Source organism: Hemibagrus wyckioides, linkage group LG11 (genome assembly GCF_019097595.1).
Source record: "Hemibagrus wyckioides isolate EC202008001 linkage group LG11, SWU_Hwy_1.0, whole genome shotgun sequence".
Classification (NCBI taxonomy): Eukaryota; Metazoa; Chordata; class Actinopteri; order Siluriformes; family Bagridae; genus Hemibagrus; species Hemibagrus wyckioides.
The window spans coordinates 19,902,712-19,919,489 of NC_080720.1; the positions used below are offsets into that span (position 1 = coordinate 19,902,712).

A 16,778-nucleotide genomic window follows, 5' to 3' on the forward strand; every position below is an offset into this window, starting at 1 on the left:
AACATTGTTTATTATAATTCATCGTTTGTTATGTATGATCACTCTTATGCTGTTTTACTCTTTCACTTTTTCAAGATTTTCCGACTGAATCTTCAAAAGACCAAAAGGTGCATGTTTCTGTGGGAACCTGTGAGCGAATGCGGTGGGTACACAGACAGTTCTCGGGACATCTCCCTCTTGAACACTGTCACCACTGTCCCACAAAAATACACACATACATGGCATGTACAGTTTCACAGTTTCTGCCATTTTTTTCAATGCCCAAATACATCTATGGATGTTTTGCATGGTACCTTGGCCAGGACATACTCTTGTGTAGATCTTTAATCACCTGACAGACAGACTGCAAGTAATGAGAAAAGAAAGCTACATCTCGACATAGGTTCCATCCAGTGATGTGTTCAGAGTACCTGTTTCTACATGAATGATGGTGCTTCTGATCACTAACAATGGCAAATCTGCCTGTTTAGAAGCAAAAGGGTTCACGAGAGTGGCAAAAAAAGTTGGTGCTATCAACCTCAACATAATAACAGCAGTGAAAGATGTCTCACAAGATTTAACATTTTTATTATCAGGTTATCACTGTGGGAAGAATAAGCCACTGATATGCTGATGCAGAGGACACTTCAGTGCCTTTACTACCACCACAGAATAAAGAACTATATGATCATTAAGTGCATCACTTACCTGGGGTAGAGGTGACACCAGGATGCACTATGAGAATAGGCAAGCTGGCAAAGGCAGCATGATGCTCTGGGCAATGTTTTGCTGGGAAACCTTGTGTCTTGGCATTCATGAGTTACTTTGATATGTACCACCTACTTAAACATTGCCACAGATCAAGAGAACCCCTTCATGGCAATGGTATTTCTTAATGTCAGTGATCTCTATCAGCAGGTCAATGCAACCTGCCACACTGCAAAAATTGTTCGGAATAGTTTGAGGAACAAATGGTTCAAGGTGTTAATTCCCCAGATCTAATCCCCTTGAGTATCTGTGGGATGTGCTGACCGAGTCTGATCTACAGAAGCCCAACCTCAGAACTTACAAGAATTAAAGTATCTGCTGCTTACATCTTGCTCATTCAGAGCATTGTATTATGAATACATAATACATTGCATACATTCCTATGAGATTCTGGCTAATGTTTACATGACTGAAATATTCAATCAAAACTCCTATTCTGCCACATCCTAAAAGAGTTCTACTGGATTCAAATCAGTTGACTGGGAAGGCAATTAAACCAGTTTGAAATTTCTTTTGCTTTGTTACATGGTGCATTATCATTCTAGAAGTAGCCATGAAAGGATGTGTAAATTGTGGCTATGAAGGAATGCACATGGTTAGCAACAATGCTCAAAGAGTTAAGTGCATTCAGGTAATGATTTATTGGTATTAAGAGGCCCAAAGTGTTCCAAGACATGATTCCCCACACCAATACACCACTTACACCAGCCTGGACTGTTGACACAAGGCACGTCGGGTCCATGGATTCAGGCTTTTGGCACAAAAATCTAACCCTAACTTCTGTATGATTCAGCACAGATCAAGATTCATTAGACCAGGCTACATTTTTCCAGGCTTCAACTGTCCAGTTTCGGTGAGCCTCAGCTTTCTGGTCTTGGCTGACAGAATTGGAACCTAACATGATCTTCTCCTGTTGCAGCTCATCCACCTCAAGGTTTGATGTGTTATGCATTCTGAGATACATTTTTGCTCACAATTGTACAGAATAGTGATCTGAAATTCTGTAGCCTTTCTGTCAGCTCGAACAAGTTTGGCCACTTTGTTGACCTCTGTCAGTAAGTTATTTATTGGTATTCACGGATACATCTCATTGATTTTTTAATGCAAAAATTAAATCTCTAGAATTAAACTGTGTTTGTATATAGATTACAGTTGCATTCCAAGTATTTTCTAGAGGTCATTAAATTTCAGTATATGTTTAGTAAACTCATAACAACGTGCAGATGTTGTAGAAGTTAAAGGAGTAACAGAAGTCCTTTTAATGTCACATTACTTTATTGAGATGATTACATCCTTAGTCATTAGTTATTAAGTTAATTTCTCTTAATAGCGCTGCTAAACCTGTCTCAAGAGCATTACATAAAATCTCCACTACATATTTTAAATCAGATTTCTGCTGATTCATGCTGAGGTTTCATAATGTGACAGTGTACAGTGCTTTTCTAAGATAACATTTAATCTCTTTTTGGTAGGCAGCCAAAACTGAACTACATCCTAAAGTATCTGTATAAAGCTTGCGTACCCTTTGAACTTTTTAACTTTTTTTTTTTTTTCCAGACACTTTTTAATACAGCATACTCAAAGTTAAATTATTCACAATTTTAATTTATAAGTAAAAACAATTGACTGGAAAAGATTTGGCCTTTGCTTTGGCACATCTAAATTACTTCTGAAGCATTCAGCATTGTTGTCCTGTAGTATTGTCAGTATCGAAGGTTTCCAACACATAAGAGGACTATGCTCCACCACATTGAAGGACAAGTGACAGAATAGGCATTATAAATGTAAAGACAGTTTAGATGCTGATCAGATTCGAAAGAGGGCACCTGTTGAGATGGGATAGGTGAAGCCATGCAATTTGTGAGACACATGGACAGGTAGACCATAGATATTGCAATGGTTCCCAGTTAGCATTTAGTTCACATTCTAGTTTTAGTTTATAGTGATTGAATTTGGACAAACAAAATGCCAAGACAGGCCATTTGTGACCATTAGCTCAATACATTCAAACTTCTTGTTGTGTTCCTTGTTTTTAGTTGTTTTATGAATAAGATGGTTGCCCCAGCAAAATTCTGGAATTTTTTTATTGGGCTATTTCTAAACTCACCAACTGCATATTTAAAAGTGATACTTAAAGGTACTTGACATATTTAAACCTTCAGCAAAATCTGGAATGGGGTGTTCAAAAAGCACGTGTGTGTGTGATACTCCACTGTCCAAAAAACCTTTGGCCATATATGGTATATATTGAATGGATGAATGGATTAAAGTTTAAAGGACTTTCTCCATTTCCAAAATCTTAATTCTGATCAGATTGATGATCCACCATGCATATCTGCTTTGTGTGTCCGTTTGCACATGTCTAAAGCCCATCTTCAAGTAAAGGAAGACAGCTGCCCTCTGAGCAGAGCTAGTGTGAAGCATAACCTTTGAGAATCCTCGTTCTTTACAAAAGTCCTCAACTGCTTTCCCCAGGCGTGACCCGATTCCACTGTGACGAAACTCAGATGATACATTCATCCGGAAAAGTTCTCCGTACTTTTTCCCATCACTATTTGGAAGCTTTTTTCCCTCAACAGCCACCATACCCACCACCAGGGGTCGCCCGTTCACCTCACCTTCCGCAACCCAGAAGCAGTTGTCAGGGTTTCTAAGGTAATAGCCTGTAATGTCCTGCATGTCTGTGCTTAGCTTCAGTCGAACATATCCAGCGTAGAACTCGTAGCAGCAGTATAACAAAAGGCCAATCCAGGATGCTCCAGTCAGCAGTGCCAGACCAACTGATCCTCCACCCAGTATATAGCCCACAGTACAGAAGCACAGAGTCAGTGTAATGTTGAGCGGCTGGGAAATGGCATAGATGAACGCAGGAATAATGTGCTCCTCGATTCCATCCTTAAATATTGTTTTCACAGCTTCAGAGTCTGAGGGCTGGAATTTCCTAACTATTATATGCACTGGAACATCAGCACATGCAAAAGGAAAAAAGAAAACACAAGAATGTCAAATAATGTATTTAAATGTATTAGTTTATTAATGTAAAAATCAAAGAAGCATTCATATTATCAATAAGCTTGATCATTAACAGGTCGTTTTTAGTGTTGTCTTGTTAATTAACATTTAATTTTTAATGCTGACCAGGATTTTATTTTATAATGGAATTCCACGTTAAACTTTGTTAAATTTTTTTCACCAACATGTTGATCTAGACTTGAACATTTTCCTGCATCACTATTACCTACCGATGCCTGCGGAGGTAGAAATTTCAGCTCTACCTAAAAACGTTCATGCATTAGCGCTATGGCTCTTCAGTCTGTACAGTTCTCTCACTTTTCTCATCTCTATACTTCTTCTTCAAATTTCATCCTAATGTGACCATCAACACCATTGCACCCTTCCTCTCATAGCTCACTAACTAACCAAGCAGTATCTCTGCCATCATTTACTGTCTTCATGATTTCTACCAGCAAATTTCTGATTAATATAATTTTAAACATCATGGTCAAATGGTCAAAATGGTCAAATTTTCTTTGCAAAAATCATGTTTTATGTGTCAGTAAAATATGTGTTTAAACATTTAATGTGTTTTAGGGTGGACTTTTCCTATCACGGCAGTCCAGAAGTGAATCTTCCAGCACCTTTCCAGCAGCTCTGTGTGTGCCTTGCTATTTTTTCCGTGTGTTCTTTTTTTGTGTGTGCATCTGATTATCTCTTATACCTTTACATTTCTAGCATTTAGTATTTTTGGTTATATTTTATTTTAGTTTAGTTTATTCATTATATTTTGTATCCTTAAAATCTAGTATTTAGTATTTTTTTTTTTTTATATATTCCTATTTTTTATTTATTAGCTTATTGCCTATGCTTGTGGATACTGCTTTAAGTTGTAAATTTCCCATTGGGATGAATAAAGTATCTCTCTATCTATCTATCTCTCTATCTATCTATCTATGTACTCTTCTACCACATGAAACCTCACAGATGGGGGATTTATAATAAAACTGATGTCTTAGAGATTTAAGGAAGTAAAGAAAAAATGGCCAAAACAATGACTACATCTGTTACGAATAAACATACAGTAACACAAACACACCACTTTACATATACAAATGTACAGTATAAAGCAACACATCACCTACAAATACACCCAATAACACCAAACCACTGTACATTTATTGGTCTCTGAGGTGGTACTATGAAGGATGCCAATTTGTACACATTCTGCATAATGTGTAACTTTAGAAGTAATCTGAAGTTATCTTAAAAAAAAAAAAAAAGTTGAGGTCTTATTGTATAGCTTAAATATTCTTCAGAGCTATAAAGATACAAAAGAAGGTGATGACAGTCCCAGAGACAAGGAAAAGTACAGTTTGGTACCTTGTATGAATAGTTTCTCTGTCTGCAGCTGATGGACAGAAACTTACTTTTGTACTCTTTAACTTTTCCTTGTTAACACCGCGGCGGTTCTGCTGAATTTTCTTCCTCCTCTCAAGACTCAGCTCGGGACCTCAGGAGAAAAGTCATATGCTTCTGCTATGAAACCCGGATTAACCTCAATTTACAGCAGTCCAAAGTGCAAAGAACAAATGACAAGGCAAAAAAGATAAAAAAGATATTTCAATGTCACTCAAGCTTTAATGTATAACAGATTTGTAACGTTTAAGGAAGAGCAAAGCCTTTCTGACTAACTGCGGTTTAGTGTAGAAGTGCGGTTTAGGCAATAGTGTTTCACTCAGTAAACACGACACACTGATTATCTGACCACACACTCTTTTAAAATGTAGGATAGATTAAGTGTTAGGTCACTGATTTATGCTCATAAATCTGGACAAGCTTTTGATATAAAGCATTCTCCTTTTACGGAGTATCTTTCTTCTTCTCTCTACGGAAGCCCAGAGAGGCCAGATGATATATTTTTTTTTGCTTTTGTTTTTTCGTGATCACGACTACATTTTCTCGTGATCTTGAGATAACAAAAGTCGTTTTCTCGTGATCACGACATAATCAGAACCGCGGTGAAGTTAGTTTGATATTCGGACATTAGACAGACATTCGGAAGCGGTAGTTTAGGGACCGTCGACAAATTTGTGTACGACTGAAATGTGGTACTTGTTACTTAACTGACTACGTTCCCCAGTTATTCTAATTTCTTCTTAAATATGCATATGGCATGCGGCATTGCAAACACCATTTATTTATTTATAAATAAAAATTTAATTAATTGATAGTATTAATTATGTATCATGTGAATTAATTTGCTATCATTAATTTATTTTTTAATTAAAAAAAAAAACTATTTCTTCAATCGCTTCTAGGTCATGTGACCCTGTGACCCAAATCTAGTACCAAAATGATCTACTTGGACACCTCCACAGGGTACACCTCTTTGTATCCCAAAGAATCTCTTCTTTTATTTTTATTTTAATTTTTATTTAAAAAAACACTATTTCTTTAATAGCTTCTACGTCATGTGACCCTGTGACCCATAACTAGTACTAAAATAATGGATAATGCTTTTAAATAGCTTTTGTGGTACTTTGATATCATACGCCACAATGCCGCGAGTCATTGCGGGATTCCTGTCCCTCTGTGTGTGTGATATATATATATATATATATATATCACATATATATATAATATGAAATATTTCAAATTATCTCAACAGGTCCAGTGTGGCACTTTGCAACATCTGTATATATGTATATGTGTGTGTGTAATATATATATATATATATATATATATATATATATATATATATATATATATATATATATATATATATATATATGAAATATTTCAAATTATCTCAACAGGTCCAGTGTGGTACTTTGCAGCTTCAAACAGCCAGAAAAAAATATATGGAAATGCTGCTTGTGTTTAAGAAGACTATTGTGTAACAATAAAAAACGGTGTGTAATCGTGATAAAAATGACTTGTTTATTTATATAAGAAAGGAGTTAAACAAATGAAGAAAATAAACAAATGAATAAAAATCAATGAAGACATTTTTTGGGATAAGAAAAGGTGTACCTTGTGGGGGTGTCCAAGTAGATTATTTTAGTACTAGTTTTGGGTCACAGGGTCACATGACATAGAAGCTATTGAAGAAATTGTTTTTTTTTTTTAAATAAAAATTAAAATAAAAATAAAAAAAGAGATTTTTTGGGATACAAAGAGGTGTACCCTATGGGGGTGTTCAAGTAGATCATTTTTGGTACTAGATTTGGGTCACAGGGTCACATGACCTAGAAGCTATTGAAGAAATAGTTTTTTTTATTATTATTAAAAAATAAACTAATGATAGCAAATTAATTCACATGATACATAATTAATACTATCAATTAATTCAATTTTTATTTATAAATAAACAAATGGTGTTTGCAATGCCGCATGCCATATGCATATTTAAGAAGAAATTAGAATAACTGGGGAACGTAGTCAGTTAAGTAACAAGTACCACATTTCAGTCGTACACAAATTTATCGACGATCCCTAAACTAGCGTTTCCGAATGTCTGTCTAATGTCCGAATATCAAACTAACTTCACCGCGGTTCTGATTATGTCGTGATCACGAGAAAACAACTTTTGTTATCTCAAGATCACGAGAAAATGTAGTCGTGATCACGAGAAAACAAAAGCAAAAAAAAAAAAATCATCTGGCCTCTCTGGGCTTCCGTACCCCTATCCACCATTAACAGATGTAAGTATATTTGAAATACTATATTATACTATACTATGACGTTTCCTATGCACCATTAAAAGATGCAAATAGATTTAAAATACTATACTACATTATAGTGTAATATACTACACTACTACATTATACTACACTATACTATACTACATTAAACTATACTATACTACACTACACTACTACATTATACTACACTATACTATACTACATTAAACTATACTATACTATACTATACTACACTACACTACATTATAATATACTACACTATACTATGCTACATTAAACTATACTATACTATACTATACTACTACATTATACTACACTATACTATACTACACTATACTATGCTACATTAAACTATACTATACTATACTACACTACACTACATTATAATATACTACACTATACTATGCTACATTAAACTATACTATACTATACTACACTACACTACATTATAATATACTACACTATACTATGCTACATTAAACTATACTATACTATACTACACTACATTATAATATACTACACTATACTATGCTACATTAAACTATACTATACTATACTACACTACACTACATTATAATATACTACACTATACTATGCTACATTAAACTATACTATACTATACTACACTACACTACATTATAATATACTACACTATACTATGCTACATTAAACTATACTATACTACACTACACTACATTATAATATACTACACTATACTATGCTACATTAAACTATACTATACTATACTACACTACACTACATTATAATATACTACACTATACTATGCTACATTAAACTATACTATACTATACTACACTACACTACATTATAATATACTACACTATACTATGCTACATTAAACTATACTATACTACACTACACTACATTATAATATACTACACTATACTATGCTACATTAAACTATACTATACTATACTACACTACACTACATTATAATATACTACACTATACTATGCTACATTAAACTATACTATACTACACTACACTACATTATAATATACTACACTATACTATACTACATTAAACTATACTATACTATACTACACTACATTATAATATACTACACTATACTATGCTACATTATACTATACTATACTACACTACACTACTACATTATACTACACTATACTATACTACATTAAACTATACTATACTATACTACACTACACTACTACATTATAATATACTACACTATACTATGCTACATTAAACTATACTATACTATACTACACTACACTACATTATAATATACTACACTATACTATACTACATTAAACTATACTATACTACACTACACTATACTATGCTACATTAAACTATACTATACTATACTACACTACTACATTATACTACACTATACTATACTACATTAAACTATACTATACTATACTACACTACACTACATTATAATATACTACACTATACTATGCTACATTAAACTATACTATACTATACTATACTATACTATACTATACTATACTACATTAAACTATACTATACTACAATGTTGTGTAGATCTGCACTTTATATAGTCTTGTGTGTTCTGTTATGTGTTGTTCTGGATAGAAGACATTTTGTTCCAATGTATTGTTTCTAATATTCATTTAGAAATGAACAGATTTAAAAAATGTAATTTAGATTTAGAAATTTCAGATTTTAAAATGAATGTCTGTCGTTCTTGGTTTTATTATTGTTGTTGTTGTTGATGCTGTTATTATTATTATTCATTTGTAAATCATTCCTCAGATTATTGTCACCATCACTAAATAATTGTTTACACATAAAAATAATCTTTGTGTTAGCCTGTAGTTGTAGAATGCCTTGACGGGATCCTATAAAACTATATTATATTATACTATACTATAATGTTGTGTATCTGTGCTTTATGAAGTCTTGTGTACTGTTTTAAGTCCTGGAGAAAAGACATTTCGTTCCAGTATATACCAGCCAGTGGTGGGCTGTCAGGGCTAGCAAGTCCTTCTCTGCTGGCCTAAACAGCAGTGACTGAATCACTGACTTGCATTTTAATATATTTAATATATTTTTCCATGAGTTTGTATTAAATTATTCCCAATAGTATATTCTCTAGATTTCATAGCTCTTCTCTTGGTTGCGCTGCTTCCAGTAGTGTATAATTATGATAAGAGTATTTATCCAGTCATTGCCAAGGTGAAAGAAATCTGCCTTAAAGCCTTCAGAATCAATAGTGCAGGCGCCCATAGCTTAAAATAAGTGGCAATGAAATTGTCACATTAACCAATCACATTTCCAGTTGGCGTCACTGGGGCCATCCAGCAGGCATACGATTACGTCAGCAATTTCCCGTCCTTTGATTGGATAATTGGAGTAGTTAGAGGCAGCGAACTGCACAAACTATATAAAATATATATATTTTAACTCACAATGGCTGACAGAGGTAGTGATTCTGTGTTCTGTTTCTGTTGTAAGGTCTTTGGAACTTAACAGTAATGGATTTCGCTCATGGATCCACAACCACTTAAAAGAGCACGAAAAATGCAAAGCGCATTGCGCAAATATGCAAGCCTGGAGCAAACTCGAAGACCGACTGAAATCAGGAAAAACTATTGACAGCAAGAATCAGGAATTGCATGCTCTTGAAAAACAGATTAGAAGGCTGTTTTAAGCAGAATAATTGCAATTTTCTGTCATTTAGCAGAACGAAACCAGGCACTTAGAGGGCATTCAGAAAAGCTTTTTGAGCCCCATAATGGCAACTTTCTTTGACAGGTAGAGCTCATGGGACAGTTTGACCCTATAATGAGTGAGCATCATAGAAGAATTGCGAAAAAGGAGAATTCAGCTGAAAGGACTAGATTTTTGAATATGCAAGACAACAGGCAAAAGACCTTTAATTTGTTACAGCTAAAAGGATTCTGTATCATTTTGAATAAGTGGACTATTTTTTTTTTTTAAACAAGAAATTTACTGTATATCTGGCTATATACTTCTATATATTCAATATTACTGTTGTGCAAATCAAAGGAAAATCTTAGGCAATGTTGGGGCGTGGGGGCCTCAGGTCCTGCCTTTGCTTGGGGCCCCCAAAATGGTAAACATGCCCCTGATCTTAGATAGGCCTTTTCGTAGTAAACTCACAAAACTTCCAGTGAACACATCAACCACCACGTCTGATTCTGCTAACGTCTTTTGTTTACCTATAGATAATAAAGATCATACCTTTCTTCTGTATAAATACTCCCTGTTCATCTCATTAAATTTCAAAGAGTTCTGCTATTCAATCACTGTCTCTGCGCAGTTCTTTAGCATCTCTTCCCTGAATTCAGCGCGACTCAGGATTTTTCTCAGAGTGAACCTGAAAATTCTAACACTAGGTTTCCATGTTCTCCTTTTATTTTGTTAATCATGTTCTATTTGTCCCATGTCTTGTGTTAGTTTCGTTTGATTCATGTTACTAAAGCAACCAGTATGTCCAGCATGTGGGTCTGTTACACTGTGTGCAGGAGCTCACGACTACCATGGAGATCAGGGTTCGGTCCACGCTTCGGGTGATGTCTCCTGATTATTACACACATGAGTTAGTTAAATAAATGTTATTTCTATGCTCTGTTGCAATCATATGCACAGGCTGTGAACACACTGTGCATTGTACACTGTCTGTGCATATGACATGACATTCATGCTGTGCATCACATTTATACCTGTGCACTGTTATACATGATCACACTGTAACACACCCTGCACTGGTATACATGATGACACTGTAACACACACTGCACTGTTATACATGATCACACTGTAACACACACTGCACTGTTATAAATGATCACACTGTAACACACTGCACTGTTATCTTCACTGCACTGAAAGGTGTAATGAATAGGTATGGCGGTTGCGGCACAGTCAGCAATGAAACAACAGAAGCAGCAACAGATGACTTTAATGTCATCATGGATGAAAAGAAAGAATAGAGATGTGAGTTGATTCAGTAAATTAGCTCAGGTCAATCATATTTTCTGTCTACACCTGTTGATGTTAGCCTAACATTAACTGGGCATTAACATACACTGTTGTTGCTAGGTAACTTCAGACTGTTAGCTAAATATGTAATGTAGATTAGAACATTCTGTGTAGCATGAAAACGAAATACTGGGAAAAAAAACAGCAAGGAAAACATTAGCCGGGATTTTATCCTGGTGAATGAGTACAGGAAGCATGTGTTTGGTTCTTTCATGTGAGAAGAGGAGACAGGACAGTATAGAAAGGTGGATAGTTAGGATACATGGAGAGATGGGATTGAATGGACAGATGGAGGACAATGAAAAATGTTCTTTATATTAAAGTTATACTTTTTTATGTTTCTGAGACAGTGTGACAATCTTGCATCCTATGCACCAAATGAGTAGTGTATCTATTGTTTTTTCAATTTGCCCATCCTTTTGGATTACAGAAGTAAGAATTGCAGATCTTTACTTCCTACCCTGCTATAATACAGTGTTGGCCCTCGCTCCGACAGCAGATGGTGTTGTGGGATGACTCCGTCGGCCTAGAAGTGTTCATGCTGATAGCGCAGCGAGTGTCTCAACACCTGGCCGCAGTCACTGTGGAGGAAGGAACCAACTTTAGTACCTCACCCAGCGAGGACTTCCCCACTCAGGTGCCCATGCAGACAGATAAGTCCCAGACCTGCCCAGTCCGCCCAGCGGTGAGTACGGTCCAATTAATTTCCGTTATCTCTAACCCCCGTTATCATGATGCCACATTGATATACGGTTCTCACTCTCTCTCAGTCTCCGTACTGTTCGATTCGGGCGCATCGGGGAACTTCATCTCCTCCCGCATGCTATCCACCTGCCACATTCCACGCAAGTAGAGCCCGGCGACCTATCGAATAACGACCATCCAAGGTAAACCGCTGGGTCGTGGACTGGGGCAGTGGGTAACTCCAGAAATGACTCTCCGAATCGGCTGTCTGCATGAGGAGATGCTCTCCCTCCTGGTGTTGGAGGACTCCCAAGTGGATGTTGTTCTGGGACACCCCTGGCTGGCGCTCCACCAACCGTTGATCCGGTGGAGCACAGGAAGTATCGATCGGTGGGGTGACAAGCGCTTCCGATCATGCCTTCAAGCACTCCTGATCCCGGTTCCTTAGACAGCTGTGCTGGGATCTACGAGCATTGAGAGCCCGCAACATCACGCTGAGGTAGACTTCCCAGCGGTATATTGGGACTACCGGGATGTGTTCTGTAAAGTGGCTGCGACGAAACTACCACCACACCGATCGTGGGACTGCGCGGTGAACCTTCTGCCTGACGCCAAGATCCCTAAAGGGCGCATCTATCCTCTGTCTGTCCCGGAGCGAAAGGTCATGGAGGAGTATATCCAGGAGGCATTATGCCAAGGCTTCATACGCCCATCCACCTCCCCAGCCGCTTCCAGCTTCTTCTTGGTGACCAAGAAGGATGGAGGGCTTCGGCCATGTACTACCGAAAACTACCGAAAACTTTAACTCCCAGACAGTGAAGTTCGCCTACCCCCTACCTCTGGTCCCTGCAGCCCTCGAGGAACTCTGAGGAGCTCGCCTTTTCACAATGCTCGATTTGCGGAGCGCCTACAACTTGATCTGCATTCGAAGAGGAGATGAGTGGAAGACAGCATTCATAACTCCATCAAGACACTACAAGTACCACGTCATGCCGTATCGGCTCTCCATCGCCCCCTCCGTTTTTCAAAACTTGAAACGACATGAACGAGGTCTTCTGGGACATGCTCCACCGGTTTGTGATAGTGTGTATAGATGATATCCTGATCTACTCGTCCAACCTGTCGGAGCACATCCGTCATGTCCGACAGGTACTCGAGCGTCTACGCCGTGATCACCTCTACCTGAAACTTGAAAAGTGCAAGTTCCACCGATCCGTCATCCAGTTCCTGAGATATATCATCTCCACAGAGGGCATCCAAATGGATCAGACAAAGGTGGAAGTGGTGAGGAACTGGCCACAACCGCACACAGTCAAAGATCTTCAACGCTTCCTGGGGTTTGCGAACTTCTACCACCGCTTCATAGCAAACTTCAGTGCACACATGGCTCCTCTCACTTCCGTACTACACAACAAGCCCAAATCACTCAGCTGGATGCCTTCGGCGATCGAAGCCTTCCAGAAGCTGAAAGCCGGCTTCTGCTCCGCACCTACCCTAGTGCATCCCGATCCCAGCTGACCCTTCGTGGTGGAGGTAGACGCTTCGGCCCTGGGTGTGGGCGCAGTGCCATCCCAAAGGGGAGGTGAGCCTTCGGCCCTCCATCCGTGTGCCTTTTATTCCAAAAAGCTGTCCCCGGCGGAACAGAATTATGACATTGGCAACCGAGAGTTACTTGCTATCAAGCTGGCGCTCAAGGAGTGGCGACACTGGCTGGAGGGAGCAACACACCCCTTTGAGGTGATAACAGACCACAAGAACCTCCAGTACCTTAGGGAAGCGAAATGCCTCAACCTACAACAAGCTCGATGGGCGCTGTTCTTCACCCGGTCCCAGTTCACCATCTCCTATCGTCCCAGCCATAAGAAAGCCGATGCGCTATCCCGTATCTACGTGCCAGAACCCCAAACAGAAGAATGCGCGCCCATACTCCCTCCAGACCTTTTCGTCTGCCCTCTCCTTTGGGACATCAGTGAAGAAATCCGTGCTGCCACAGCGGAAGAACCTGCTCCGCCAGGAGGTATACACCACTATACTCGTCATGGTCGATCAGTTCTCCAAGGCATGTAAATTAATACCTCTCAGGGGCCTGCCCACGGCTATGGAAACGGCGGAAGCCCTCTTCCATCACATTTTCAGGCACTTCGTTATCCCTGAGGACATCGTGTCCGACAGAGGGCCCCAGTTCGTATCCAGAGTGTGGCGAGGCTTTTGCAAACAGCTGGGAGTAGCGGTAAGCCTGTCGTCTGGTTACCACCCTCAGACTAATGGCCAGACTGAGCAGAAAATCCAAGAGATCGGGCGATATCTCTGGACGTACTGCCAGACTCGCCAGCATGAGCCAATACCTCCCTTGGGCCGAGTATGCCCAGAACTCGCTCTGCCAGGAAGCCACCGGACTCACGCCTTTCCAATGCATACTCGGATTCCAACCGCCTCTGTTCCCATTGTCAGGAGAGCCATCCGAGGTCCCGTCGGTCGACTACTGGTTCAGACAGAGTGAGAGGGTTTGGGAGTCAGCGCATGTTCACCTGTGCCGCGCGGTTCGCCACCAGAAGAGCCAAGCTGACACACGCCGGAATACCACCCAGGCAACCAAGTTTGGCTCTCCACTCGGGACATCCGCCTCAAGCTCCCGAGTAAAAAGTTCAGTCCATGCTACATAGGTCTCTTCACCATCCGCCGACCTATCAACGAACTGACCTATGAACTTAACTTCCCCGAGCGCTACCGGATCTCGCCAGCCTTCCACATTTCCCTCCTCAAACCATACACTAACCCTGTTCTCCCTCCTTCCACAGAACCCGAGCTGTCTCGAGGTCGATGCGGACAACACTGTCTACCAGGTCCAGGACGTCCTGAACTCCAGACAACGGGGCGGCCGCCTGCAGTATCTAGTCGACTGGGAAGGGTACGGTCCGGAGGAGAGGTCGTGGGTGGACCGGGATAACATCCTCGACCCATCTCTGCTCAGCGACTTCCATCTTCTGATGCTGCGATACACAAATTCTCAGTATTGTATCCTGAACTCAGTGATACTATGTTGGATTGTGACAGTGATGTAATTTGTCTATAGGATCAGCTTACAGATATTGCTGAAGTGCTCTTTACTCAGCCCCCAGAGTTCTACCACGACCCAGCAGCCTTAGTCAGCAAACTGAGACCCTTCCTCAGACAGCGTGTCCAGAAGATGATGGACATTCTGTGGAAGCTCTGAGCAATGTCCTTCCTTCTACCCAATTCTTCCCATTCTTCCTCTGTTCCATTTCTTTTCCCTCACTTCTTTTCTATACATTGCTCAAGCTCTCCACACGTAAGTAGAAATTAATTTTATTCTTATTTTTGATGAACTTAATATTAAAGTATACTCTTTTCTTCCCTACAGGTCCGTACAGTGAACCCAGCACCCAAGGAGTAGTTTTAATATCCCTCATCCCCCATAGAGAGTCTCTTATCAATCTGTCCTTCTATCCTTGTATTTATAGATAACTGCAAATAGTAAATAGCATAAATAGTAGCTGTAAATAGTATTGTTGTAAATAAACTAGTTGTATAATGTTTATATAGTTTACTTGAATAAATGTTTTCATTTGCTCCTATTACCATCTCATTATGATTATTTTTAGTCATCAGTATGTCTGTTTAATTTTCCTTTAAAAAGCAACACAACACTAAATTAACTTTTCACTCATATACAAATCCTTTTCAAAGAACTTCAGAAACTTTGTAAGGTTTACTAAAATGTGAAAAATGACAAATAACATCCAAAAATTTCAGTTAATTCAGATATTTATAGTCTTGGAACGTTTGTTTCCAAAATGTAGAAAAAATCTGTAACATTTGGGGAATTGCACATTTACATTTAAGCATCCAGAGCACAGTTGTGTATAAAAAGTCTGAAATTTTTAGATAAAAATCTGAAAATCTAAATTGTAGAGGACTAAAAATGTGGATTTAAACAGTTTACACCAAATCACACCACTGTAGCACATCATTTATAATGCAGTTACTCTGAACTCTCAAGGTTACTCTTTAAGAAGAAATATTTTATATCAGCAGTCTTTAAGGTGTTTTCCAGAATAAATAAAAATCCTGTTCACGAAAATGAAAGTTGGATAGATGTTTAAAATGGAAAGGAAAGCATATTGTCTTTCAGTCATTCCAAAACACACTGTTAGTGAAACACTAGAGTGATTTAATTTGTGTGTTTTTTGTACTTTCTAGTTTCTTAACAAAAGTACATAGGATGAAATTATTTAGAAGGGGATGCTGCTGAACATGTGCAGGGGGAAGTGAGCTGAATACAAATGAAAAGTGACTAAAAGCATGTTTAGGCGTGTATCCTACGTATCCTACTTCATGACCAATGTTCACGTCTACTTCATCAGCTACACAGAGGGCAAGGTGCACTGTGCTCTACCTGTGGATCTGAGTGCATACCACCATGCCGTGCCGGTACTGCACAGACAGGGAGAACTCTGCACACCACTGTGGGATCTGCAAGCTGGATTCGGAAACACACACACAGTCACAAGCTCAGCTTACTGGCAAACATTTTTTACCTCACATGAACTGCTTAGTTTGATTTACTGAATAGAAATCACATGGTGTATTTCACTAACATTATGA

The 16,778-nt window shown here is 38.6% G+C and overlaps 1 protein-coding gene across 1 annotated transcript; it reads right to left on the reverse strand.

Annotated features, from left to right (window-relative positions):
* Positions 1–2,003: 2,003 nt before the first annotated feature.
* nat8l2 (N-acetyltransferase 8-like 2) lies at positions 2,004–5,634 on the reverse strand. Its single transcript, XM_058402237.1, has 2 exons — positions 5,172–5,634; positions 2,004–3,704 (listed from the first exon to the last, which is right to left on the reverse strand). Coding segments are annotated over exons 1-2 (687 nt in total). The 5' UTR covers positions 5,173–5,634; the 3' UTR covers positions 2,004–3,018.
* Between the last annotated feature and the right edge of the window lie 11,144 nt (positions 5,635–16,778).